General features: G+C 41.7%; 1 protein-coding gene across 1 annotated transcript; it reads right to left on the bottom strand.

Annotated features, from left to right (window-relative positions):
* Positions 1 to 729: 729 nt before the first annotated feature.
* On the bottom strand, positions 730 to 5,718 carry LOC149831587 (cytokinin dehydrogenase 5-like). The gene is made up of 5 exons (XM_090012135.1): positions 5,136 to 5,718; positions 4,641 to 4,768; positions 3,996 to 4,265; positions 1,395 to 1,660; positions 730 to 1,100 (listed from the first exon to the last, which is right to left on the bottom strand). The coding sequence occupies exons 1-5, from the start codon at positions 5,704 to 5,706 to the stop codon at positions 770 to 772; spliced, it is 1,566 nt and encodes a 521-aa protein (XP_089868261.1). The 5' UTR covers positions 5,707 to 5,718; the 3' UTR covers positions 730 to 769.
* Positions 5,719 to 12,765: the final 7,047 nt, after the last annotated feature.

Here is a 12,765-nt window from a genome sequence, read left to right as displayed (position 1 = left end):
AAGAAGGTTATAATATTCTCAAAGACATACATACAACACCGAAAAGTACAATATTTGAGAAGGGAACGAGTGTGAGGGTGCTGGGACGAAGACACCGGATCAAACCCCACTAGGGAACGGAAGATTCGGTAGCTTTCAGAGGTGGGCCACATAAGGCAGGGTGGTCGCTTCGGCAAGGGTTCATAAATAAATAAATAAAAAGTAAAAATGATAGTTTTCTTGGCAATAAAAGCACCATTTACAGTCGTCTACAATGTGAATGTTTTATACATACTTTTTTTTCGATTTTTTCAAATTATACGGAGACTATCATGCCGATAAGTTCCTGAGACCGAGATTTATGACATTGACCGAGTCGGTGGACTGAGCAAGAAAAAACGAGTCGACCATCAAAGAAAACCGAGACAAAATCCCAAGTTTTTTATGACCAAATTACCCCAACTTGTAAAACCGAAGATGCCGGAAGCGTTTGAGTAACTAAATTAGACGAAGTGGTTCACAGATTCATTAATTGACTAAACTACCGCTCCAACAAAACGAGGGTGACATCCTTGTAACACTAGTTCCCCCCTTACCCCCGAGCATTATTTGCATAATAACGAAACTACCCTTTATCGTATACACAGCTTCTCGTACCATCCAAAAAGGCCCACTTGCGAAGCGAACGAGGCGGGGACGCATCGGTATTTTCGGACAATAACTAGGGCAGAAAGGTGAAAATAATTATGTACAGTAGTGAGGTGAGAGGGGAAAACTGTTTCGGGGGTCGTCACGAATCGGAGAGAAGGATCGACCCGGGACGGAAGATCCTCTGGCCCGGGGAGAGAATCGCCTTGGGGTCGAAGGCCGCCTTCCGCCGGACGAACCGGTCCCATTTGCCGCCGAAGTGGCGCTCCCAGTCGGCCGTCTCGGCGTAGCTGGGGAGGTACTGCTTGGCCGGGATGGCCCGCTGCTGGCAGAACTGGAGGATCTCGTCGTTCTGGGCCGAGAGGAACTCGAGCGCCTGCGCCTCCTCCCCGGAGTCGAGCGCGGATCGGAGGAGTGCCACCAGGTAGAACGTCTCCTCATCAGGTATCACCACCGACGTCCTCACGTCCCACCTGCATGAAAATTTTAACCGGCAGTGAGTTTCGAACTCGAGACCCTGCCATTGGAAGTTTCAAATAATTCTAACTACCAGGGATAAGACGGTCATTTACGAATTCAGAGGACATGGGCGTCATAAATAAAAAAAAGGTTTCGTCTTCTGGGACGGAGGACGTATCTTCCAGGGATTCGCGCTGCGGAAGAAACGACGACGGAGATCAAAGTACCCGCCGGAAGGTAGCGGCGAGAAGAAGACAAGAGACAAGACAATTACGAAACTACCCTTCTCGTGGCCTTGGCACACTTACTTGTCCCTGTTCATGGGGTATATGAGAATGGGCCCGCTTGTGGTCTTATTTGCGAGGATGCCCTTGAAGACCCCGGCGTCGAACTCGGCGATCCTCGAGCCCGGCACGAACAGGTTGAGCCAAGGGTGCGGCACGTCCCACAGCCCCTTGGCCCTCATCTTCACCTCAGCCTTGTGCACCCTATCTAAGAAGTCCACGTAGCTCACGTCGGTCGTGAACACCGACACCGGGATGAAATCCAACTTCTTGAGCAGACTCTCCACCTCCTGATCAAGTGAGAAATCGAATAATTCAGACATTCGTCGTCGTAGATAGGCAGGAATGAAAAAATAAGACCCGCAAGAAAAAGCTCGATGATGACGATGGTGATAAAATATTTGACCAATAATAATATTTCATATAAAAATATATAAGTAAGATACCATCACAAAGTCACAACCGTCTTCAGGACAAAGGGTCGTTTTGTTATGCACCCACCCACCGGAAGGCACTTTTCCTCGAAAAGGATGTTCACGAGAGAGAGTGATTTCCCATGGAGGGAGGTGTGACTTAATTTTCTTAAGAAAATTCAAACGTGAGAAAGAAAAATATGAATCTCATAATTATTTGTGTTTTCACATGATAGTAGAAACGAACCAGATTTTGTGAGAATATGACCTGTATTTATTTATTTCATGTTAGGTAAGAAAGTCGTAAAGTTGTTGTGATTCACATGAAAAAGTAATTTTTTTGCATTCATTACAAGAGGCCCACGTGAGAAAGGTGTGAAAGGCCTTTTCCAAGGAAAGGGATGTGATTCCATTTCATATTCGTTTATGTGAGAAAAGAGGTCATTTTCATGGCCCTTTTAACAAATAAATGCCCCCATAACGAGTGGGCCTCATCATCTCTTTAATTATCACGTAGGTCGCTTGATTCACCCTATGTAAGAGAAAGGGCTTCTTTCATTAATGAAACAAATCATCATATTATAATATAAATATTACTATGATACAGGTTTCAAATGTGGTAACGCAGAGTAGGGTCAGAATGGTGATCTTCTTCTCGTAATCGTCGGTGTCAGATATGGCCATGGTTATTGCGTCAGCGTATCAGGGTTGCTATAGTTTAAATGATCTTATCCCAACAAGATAAGTATTAAATGAGACAGTTGTTAGCTCACCACATCAAGCTAAAATGATCTTAGTAGTTAGGACCACGACCCTTAACCTAGGGCTGCCATTTTTCAAATTAAACCTACTATCTAGATCGTAGGTATCTAGAGAATCATGACCCTCAACCACCAAACTTATGACTAAAAATTCATTAACATATATGCTCAACCAACAACCTTGGTGACTAGAAATTCAGTCATATATGGTATTATGAGCATCTTCCTTGCATTAAGTATTTACTTCAAGTAGCACCCAATAGCTCTACTTTTTTGAAAATCCATGTTTCACGCATACAAAAAGAATCATATATTTATGGGCAACTTTTTCCATTATGATGTATTAAAAACTACGTATGACTACAATACCCACGTTCATAAGGTACTACTTTCTATGTATATTGTTTGGATAGATGTTTGTCAGTTGGTTTTACCAGGGTTGCATATGAAGATACATGAGAGTGAGATGATGGAAGAAAGGCAAATCTTTAATTGGTAAGCTGTGGTGAGAACATCTCATGTGATGAGGGCCATGCAACCCAATACATGATGCTGATGGTAGTCATAAATGCCCTGATTTTTTTAGGGAGGAAACTTATTTTTATTTAAAGATAAGTTCAGAAAAAGCCTAAAGAGTGATGAGGTGTCGACCCACAGTTTTACAAGAAGATAAGGGCAGCTGTCTAAAATAGGGTGAATCCAACGAAGGTTCATCGCCGGCCATTTCTGCCTCACCATACGAAAAATATGAAAAATGTCTGATAGTACATGAAAAAGCAAAGAAGATGCAGGGCGAGGCCCCCCATCGAATTATTTATCATATACATCATGATATGCACGAGCTGCTTGCTTTTATCATGTTTTTTGTATTACTTATTTAGTATATATATGTGCACCAAGTCTCAAACTCGAAACGAAACAGAATTGTGGTAAGCCCACGGAGGCAGAACCAGGGCGGTTAGGTCTCTGATCCTGTAAGTGGTTTCTCAGTGTAAACATAAAAGAAAACCCAGCCCCATTCAGATAGAGAGACGTCAAAGGTTGCCAAAAAACCAAGCCACTATCCACTCAAAAGAGTTTATTCAAGCTCAACATGAACAATGTACTTGGCTTGACTATGTTAGATATATTTTATATCTTATAATACAGTATACAACAAACGATGGAAGCAGTAGTTTGAGATAAAATCTTATTATATTTCCAAATATAAAACAAATTATTTTTTATAATCTCATTATTTCAATCTTTGAAACATTGTACTTTTTATGTGAACAAGCCCCAGCTCAATCTCGACTCGTTTAGCTTGGGCTCATTATGACCGGAAACTGGGCTTGACTCACCACAAGAACGAATCAAAGATTGAACACTTCGAGCTCGGCTCGTTTGGGTTGTTTACCAGCCCTTCCGACCTCATTAAGGTTGATACTTAGGGTTAGGTATTGAGCACGTACCTGGTCAATCGTATCCCCGGACGATTCGTCGTAGTTTTTGGTCATCTCAAGGCAGTATAGGACACCTCCCTTGTTGCCCAAGGAGGAGACCTTGACTGGGTTACGTGGGGAGAAGAAGGAGGACCTCCAATTGTTGACGAGACCCTCATCCACTATCACGAACCCTTCTACGTAATCAAATCTCATGCTGTCTCCATGCAGAGATATTAGGTACTCTTGGTCTCTCGTGAAGGCAGAGAAGTCCGAGTACAAGACCCGTATCCATCTAACCTATACAAAAGGATTAATGCATTAAAAAAAAACAAAGGTTAGTATCAACATCAAATTATCAAGATGCCAATGAAACCCCATATTTTGAAAATTGGTGCTAGGGCCACTAAGAAAGCGTAAATGGTAAGAATAAGGTAAAAGGTTAGAGAATACAATTGTTAAGAAATGATGAAAAAAATGAAACAAGCTATCATGGAAGGCCATCATTGTCAAATGAGAGGGACATGCACGTCATTTTCAAAAAAGACAGCATGATTGTCACATTTTACAAAAGGCTCGAGACACGTAAAAAAGGATTTGGTCGTCATTTTCGAAAAGACGGAGACAACATTAAAAAAAACGTCATTGGTTTTTTTTTTCATCATTGATACGTACCCTTTGTGGTGCGGTCTCCAGAGCGATTCGTGCCCGTGTGATTATGCCAAACTGGCCTAGACCACCGAGCACGGAGAAGAAGAGCTCTGAGTTCTGATCCTCCGAGCACGTCACGAGATGACCTTTACCTAAAAAAGCAGAAAAAAAGTTAAAGGACAAAAAAAATCAAAGTTGATAAAGAGAGAGGACCAAGGAAATCATTAGGTTTTTAGCAAAATGGCAGAAAAGGGAAAAAAATACAGGAAAAGAAAGATATCGACACGACACGGTAACACGGTTTTAAAATGTTTTTATTCGAAGGTACTATTTTGTGGTTTATTTCGTTAAATATATTTTTATACGTCGTACCCATTAAAAATAAGGTTTACGCAAAAACATATATGACTTCTGGCGTCCTAATTTTTTCATCAAAAACAAAATCATGGCTCCGTGTCTCCATCGTGTCGTTTCCCGTCCCGTATCCGTATCATGTGAGTCCGGGTTTTATGTGTTTACCGGTCACGACGTCGAGCTCGTAGACGTTGCTGATCTGGGGGCCGTAGTGGAAGGCCTGGCCGCTGATGCCCGCGTTGGAGAGGGTCCCACCCACGGTCAGGTACAGGTAGTCTGTCCACGACCTGGGCGCCAGACCCTGCTCCAGCGTGGCCCGCAGCACGTCCACCCACAGCTCCCCGCCCCACGCGTCCACGTACGGCGCCCCGGACCCGGTCGAGCCAACCCTCGGCTGGGCCCCACCCCGGGCAGATTCCATGTCCACCACGACCCCACCGGGTGCATGGGCCTGGCCGCTGATCGAATGCCCGTGGCCCCTTGCCGCGACGCCGAACGGCGACTTGGCCCGGTACGACGACGCGACGAGCTCGGCGAGGTCGGTGGCCCCGGCGGGAAAGTAGACCGCCGCCGGCAGCGATCGGACCATGCTGCCGAAGTCGCCCGAGGCACGGACCAGATCGAGCTGGTCCGTGCTCAGCCAGGCTCCGGCGTCAGCCCGAGCCCCGGGGTTCAGAAGCAGTAGCTGCAATAGATGGTGAACGAGAGAGAGGAGGGGTATTATTAATCCAGGCATTGTGGTGTGGTGTGGTGTGGTGTGGGTTGGGGTGGTGGGGGGATATATAGAACCGCGAAAAGGGAAGAAGGGTGTTTTGGTAATTTTCTTGCGGTGGAAGATCTGGGCGTACAGTTTCTCGTAGGGAACAAAATCTGGTGACAGAGCGGAGGAAAAGAGGGCTCGTGTGTGACGACGTAGGGCTGACCCCCCTCCTTTTGAAGATCTCGCACCCACCGGGCTCGGATTCTCTATGGCTTTTGCGTCTCTGATGGAGGATTTTCTTGCCAGACCCAAACCGAAATATGGGAAACCAGATCTAGGGTGGGACCGCATGGACAAAATAACTAAAAAACAAAAGAAAGAAAAAAGAAACTTGTAGGTCCTGTCCTGTGAGTTGGGCTTCTAAGGACGGCCTTGTTTTTTTTCACCAAACCGCCTTTCTTGGGACCACCGACCATCTCCTTTAGTTTCGGTTTGGTTCGCATTGACTCGGGTCATTTTAGTGGATCGGCTCGGTTTGATCTCGACAGAGAGTTTCTTGGTGGGTGGGTGGGTGCAGATTTTAACGTGGTTTGGAAGAAATAATGACCACAGTACGCCCTCCTAAAAAAAAAAGCCGGGTCTGACATATCTCTGCAACCAACTGAGTTTAGTGCTGACTTGCCGTGACTAATAACTGGTTCGGTCAAGTTTGCTTGGTTTCACCTGTGTTTCAGTCTTGACTGAGTGTTTCACAAGGATTGAAACCAGGTTTTGGTTCTAGTTAAATGAGTTAATTGGATTATGTGAAAAGTTTATCTTCGTTTTCTTTCTTTTTTTCAACTTTTGAACAAATTAGCTTACAATTTTAACCGCACATGTAATGTCAGATCTAGCATAAAACATATAAATCAAGAATTAAACAATGTGCAATCACTAAGCAAAAGTCTTAATGGTTTCTCTTTCATCTGAACTTAGTGGTGAGAGAAAAGTAACAGACAAAGGTTAGGTCAGTGCAAGTCGATTGACCAAGTCAAATTTGTGATTCAAGGCCAAGTAGATATAGTCAAACTTTCACTTCTGTGCCAGACCGAGTCGAACTAACTTTGCATTCCGAGTCGGCTGGACCCGCATGGTTGAGGGGCATCAAGGTGTTTTTTGGTATATTACGAGGATGGGCAGGGGTATAAAGGTAAAATGTGACGTACTTCTTTTTTATGGCTGTCTCGGAATATAGGTGCAGGATCTCAGCGGTCCACAGTTTCGGTGAGATTCGGGGGTGAGATAGCCACGTCTGAGGTGGGCCCGCCTGCCTTGCCACGGGTGACAGGCTGCACTGCCACGTGCGAGGCATGGTCCCCGCCTCCACCCTGGAGGGGATCAGCACGATGGGGGACATGTGGGGCCCGCCCTTAGATACGGCGTATCTTCGTGGGGACATGGGAGCTGAAAGGCTTTCACGTTCACGTGGGTCCAAGAACCTAAGCCTGTTAGGTTGTGAACGGTCAACGTTCCCGCAACCCTCCAACTTTTTCTAATATGTATATAAAATAAAAAATTTAAATTTATGAAGGGAAGAAACAAGACTATCAAAATAATAATAAACAAGGAGAATGTCTCAATTTTATAAGGAATAGTATCAATACATGCTTAATCTGCCTAAACAAAACGCATTAGGCATTAGCGATCCCTTCAAAAAAAAAAAACGCACGTTTTTTTTTGTTAAAAATGTCTTTTAGCAACGCTTTTGAATTGCCGCTATTTGGGACCTTTAGCTGTACTTCAAAACACCGCTAGAAAAAAAACATGTACGTTATTTTTTTTGTTCTTTAGCAGCATTTTGAAGCGCAGCCAAAAGTTTTTTTTTGTTCTAGAAGTACATTCAACTTAACAGATTTTGAATAAAGCTGTCAATGCAATATGTGTGAAATCAAGTTTGTCATGCTAACAATAGTTAAGCTTTTTAAATCCCTATGGGTCAACTACTTCTAGAAACAAACAGATCACGATAATTAGCTTCAAATTAATCCCCATCGCCATGCTGGTCCTAATAGGGGCTAAAAACAAAATTAAATTATATATATATATGTGATTGTGTGTGTGATGATAAATATCAAAATTTAGCTCTGTTCTTTTTTGGGTGTGTAAGGTTGTCACTGTGCTTGACAACTCTTTATTTTTTTTTGTCTTACAGAAGCCTGGAACTTTTCTCAAGAGAAATCCTTAGCAGATTGCATGGCCAAAAACCAATGGGCTTCACATCATCCCATATGGAATTGGATGCTGCCAATTTAGTCCTACCGACATTGGAAACTAAAGTCACTGTTGTGCGTTGGCCTTCAAAGACATCGCCCAATAGCAACCGTTTCATCTCTCTCTCTCTCTCTCTCTCTCTCTCTCTCTCTCTCTCTCTCTCTCTCTATATATATATATATATATATATATATATATATATATATATATATATATATATATATATATATATATATATATATATACCTGTCTCCCGAGAGAGAGAAACACTCCTCCATGTGAAATAGCTCATATAAACTTGTATTTCCTCCTAAACTGTCTTGAACAACTTGTGAAAACAAATTATGGATGTTTGCTTAATTTGAACCTATGCTACAAATATACATGGACCCAAGGACACGTGGCATGGGTTCAACTTGGAATTTCGAAAAATGATAAAAAAATAGGACATGGGATCACGAAAATTTCTAATTTTTAATTAATATTTAAAAGCTTTTATTGTAATATTATTAAAAAATTTATTAAAATCAGCATGCCTGCTTGTGTCACCAAGGACACACGGCAAAAATGGTGTGTCCATGAGGTAATTTTATATAATGTATTTAGTAAAATTGCGCTTTGCATTGGATGTATGTTTTGGAGTGATAAAAAAATCAATGGCCTATATCACAATAAAACTTGATAATAAAAAATCAACTTCTTTGAATAAGTTGACTCGATCCAATACACGTTTCTTATTGAATAAAACAATGATTAAATCTACAAGTTTATATTAAGCAAAAAATGCTTGTAACAATGCTTTGTAGAAGTGTTTAGGACATTTACAAGATAAAACTATTTTAGGATCTACTAATTTTCTTCTACATAAGTATATGGAGAGGGAGAGGGAGAGAGAGATTTTCCACTCAAGTCGTGCATACATATTTTAAGTCCTAATTAAGATTAAAAGAGCTCATTAAATTTAGATTTGTAAAATTGGTGCTTATGTGGTTTTTGGTAATTAAGTAGACTGGATGACATCATAAGAACATGATTCATTGTTTTATTCTAAAGTATTGTATCATGTGTTAGTAAATTGTTTAATAATAAAGTGAAAGAGCTAATGTTTGGTTCTTTGAATTTTGGGTTAAGAATTGTAATTATAGGTTGATGGGATAACACATTGATTTGTGCCAAACTTTATAAAGTACACATCTAAATCGCTTGATCCAAACATGTAATGTACCATGTGGACTATAATAATGCTATCTTATGGGTTTTGTCTGGCTTTTTAGTGTTTCTATTAGTGGCACATGTTACATCATGTACACTTGGACCCCATTTGTCTTCAATTTGGACCTAACCCATTTAATGCCCTGCATAGAAAAAAGTTTTACCTCTAAATATGGATAAAAAAACTCATGTTAAATGCTAGCAGAATGCTTACCTCTAAAGAATTGAAAAGTTCATGAAGTCCAAATAGAAAACTTAAATGCTAGCAGAATACTTCCCTTGGTTTCCTTGTCTGATCAAACAAACAAGGGAAACCATTTTCTCTTATCTTTTCATGATAAAACAGGTAAAAGTTGGGGGGTCCATTTCTTCATGTAGGGCTCTAGGGAAACAAAATATATGGTTAACGGTAACCATGTCTATTAGTTTTCAATGCTTGGAATTCTTGGACTTGGTCAATTTCATCTCATGGCACAGTGTTCCCCAACACCTACAAGTCTCAAATGGATTGGATCCTTCCTCAAGCCGGGTCCTCTATTTTCTGATAATTGATAGATTTTAGGCAGCTGGTCAGACTGGATCAGGATCCAATTGGACCTAACTGATCCTCAACATTAAACTGCACGTTTGAAACCGCTTCCAATATCCACCCGAGAAAATTCAAGAGTGCCATTCTTGAGAAAGCCAGTTATGGGGGTGAGACCAATGTTGTCAGTATCCGTATCCGCCCTGAATCCTTGGGCCACCCTATCGATTCGATACCGATACTCAAGTGAATCGTTCTGTATAGGCCAGAAAATAATAATAAAATATTGTGTCAATCGTAACGTGTCACATGTGTTAAAACCATTAAAACAATAATAATTTTAGTACTTTTTGCATTTATTTAAAAAATAGCCGATTCAGAGTGAAGCGTATCAAATTTCTGCTGATGCATATCAGCCCATACACACCGATACTGATAACATTGGGTCAGACTCGTGACCCACTTTCTCAAGTTTCCAAGTACTTGAGAAAGTGGCTGGGTTGAGCTTTCTTTTCTCAGAAACCTGAGAAAACGGGTGCTTGCAATCACACTAGTAAATGCACAAAACATAAGACCTTGATTGATCCAAACATATTGCATGAGGTATGATTTAGTCAAGGCCCGACTCACTCCGGGCAAACGGTCATCTAGTTTTTTTATCTTTTATTCTTTTCTTTTCTAGGAGTCAGATCCAGTTAAGCCTGCCTTTGATCATGGGATTGGTTTCTCAGTGTAAATATAAAAAAATACTATATAGGAGAGTAGTATTGTTATTTAAGAATCTAACCAAGAAATAGGATACATGCAAGTTGCTTGTGTATATGAATAAAGATGCACCGTATCCTACATTTTGTAGCTCATCCATATGTTCAACATTTTATATTGAATCTTACATAGTAATATACATGGAAGGAAGGCAAAAAGTAAAAAGAAAGTGTAGTGAAATCAAATGATGTCCAACTTTTAAAAAGATAGTGGGAAGCAACCAGTGTCTTCATAATGTCAAGGCTAGGGATGGCAGTGGACCGGGGGAAAGCGGGGCCCCGCCCGGCCTTGCCCCGTTTGGACCGGGGATGAATGGTATGAAACGGGGATGGAGGCGGGGACTAAGGTTAAAATCCATCCCCGTCCAGGGGTGGAGGCGGGGATGGACGTGCACTTTTCCCCGCCCCGCCCCATCCCCGCTACGATCCCCGCCTCATCCCCGCCCCAACCTCGCCCCGACCACTTTTCCCTGCAATATCCCCGCCCCGCCCTGCCTCATCCCCGTTTGAACTGGGGATGGAGGACATGAAACGGGGATGGAGGATAAAATCCATTCCCCGCCGGGGATGGAGGTGGGGGGTGGAGGATAAAATCTTGAGGCGGGGCGGGGGTGGAGACCTTGTCCCCCACCCCGCCCCGCCCCGCCCCACTGCCATCCCTAGTCAAGGCTGTCCTCTGGGTCCAAAATGGCTGCACTTTCACCAACCTAGGAAAGTGTATGTTTGGCATCTTTCAGACAAGGTTCGGGACCCGATACCCAGGCCAGCTCAGGAAGAGTCCAAAAAACAGTATTTCTCTGCCAGTTCGGGTCTGGATCTATTAACGAGCGAACAACCCTGCCCGAGACCATATTTAATCAGATCTTCACATATTTATTTATTTTTTTGACAGAAAAAACTGAGTTAGGCAGACCTCTACCAATTATACAACTATACTATTGGGATTCGAACTTGCAACATCGTAACACAAAGTGACTTACACTAACTGCTCCTGCCAGACAAGCGGAGCCCCCGTTGGTATCTTCACGTAGACAAGTGAATGATCAAAGTAACTGCATTTTGACCCCAAGAGGATGCCCCCATATGGTCTTGAGCTTGTTGATAGGGAGGCCTTCCACCACCATGAGTTTTAAATTCTGGCGTGGATGATTCTTTCCACAAGGCGAAGCAAGAGGCTTTCTTAGGGGTTGCGATGCGAGGGGCTAAGCATCTGCCAACGCGGCTAAGTACGTCAGGTTAAGACCGATGCGACTAGGTCTCCAATCCCGGGTGCATTTTTTCCACGTAATAAACACTACAAGAAATCTGAGCTTTACTAAATTTCACCTAATGCCAACACATTAAAGGCTATCACCTGCCATCTTTTCATTGATATATTGCAAGAAAGATTTGATTCCTCAATTTTGTTGCTGGTGTGTCTCCTAGTGGGGTTATCTGGCAATACTCGTTAGCACATGGTTTTTGACATGCCAAATTAAAGGCTTTGCTGAATAACCTACCCCTACAAATCTATGCTAATATCCATACATTATAGCCTTGTATTATTACACTTGAATATTTTTACCTTAGCACCTTACTGTACTACCTAGTTTAAACCAAGTGCATATGTAATCTAAGGCTCTTTTTGGTGTCAGACATTAAAAATCCCTCCCCTTAGAAAAGTTCTTATGACATAGGCATCGATTGGGGAAAGATTAGAAAAATCAATTTCCTTATCCTTGATATATATATACCATAGTAAGTTCTAAACCTCTTAATTGAAACTCATGGTTGTTTTGACGAAATTTGACCTCATGTATCGTAAGGGGATGATGTCTATTTCTGTAAAACCAAGCGTCTAGATCACCTCAATACAGTAAAATTAATAAAAAAGTCAAAAAACTATGAAAATCTTGGTTCACACCAGTAAACATATTTGGTTTGTAAACATATTTTGTAGTTACCTATATATATATATATATATATATATATATATATATATATATATATATATATATATATAGCCACTAGAATATGTTAACTAAAATATGTGGATTTAAGTATAAACTTGGCATTTGCGACACATTTTTTTGCAAATCTGACTCTAAGGATGTGTTTGACATGGTCCATTTGTTAGGAATCGAATATTAGATCATATCATTTTGGCTAAAAAAAAAAGAAATTTAGATGTTTACCAACCAAATATATTTGCTACTATGAATCAAGATTTTCATAGGTTATTTTAGGGGTGGCAAAATCTGACACGACCCGCCAACGTACCCTTTTCTTAGGCGGGTTCGGGTTTGGCTTAAATGGGTTCGTGTCGTAAACGGGTTGACCTGCCTAACCCATTTATTAAACGGG

This window comes from Nuphar pumila, chromosome 7 (genome assembly GCF_984573655.1).
Source record: "Nuphar pumila chromosome 7, dmNupPumi1.hap1.1, whole genome shotgun sequence".
Classification (NCBI taxonomy): Eukaryota; Viridiplantae; Streptophyta; class Magnoliopsida; order Nymphaeales; family Nymphaeaceae; genus Nuphar; species Nuphar pumila.
This window is presented reverse-complemented; position numbering and strand designations above follow the sequence as displayed.

Bases quoted from the DNA above. Each gene is read 5' to 3' on its own strand.
- LOC149831587 (XM_090012135.1), bottom strand. From the start codon at position 5,706: ATGCCTGGATTAATAATACCCCTCCTCTCTCTCGTTCACCATCTATTG. The intron at 4,769-5,135 runs GTAAACACATAA...CTGCTTTTTTAG, and splicing joins CGAGCTCGACGTCGTGACCG to GTAAAGGTCATCTCGTGACG. The intron at 1,661-3,995 runs GTACGTGCTCAA...TCACTTGATCAG, and splicing joins CCGGGGATACGATTGACCAG to GAGGTGGAGAGTCTGCTCAA.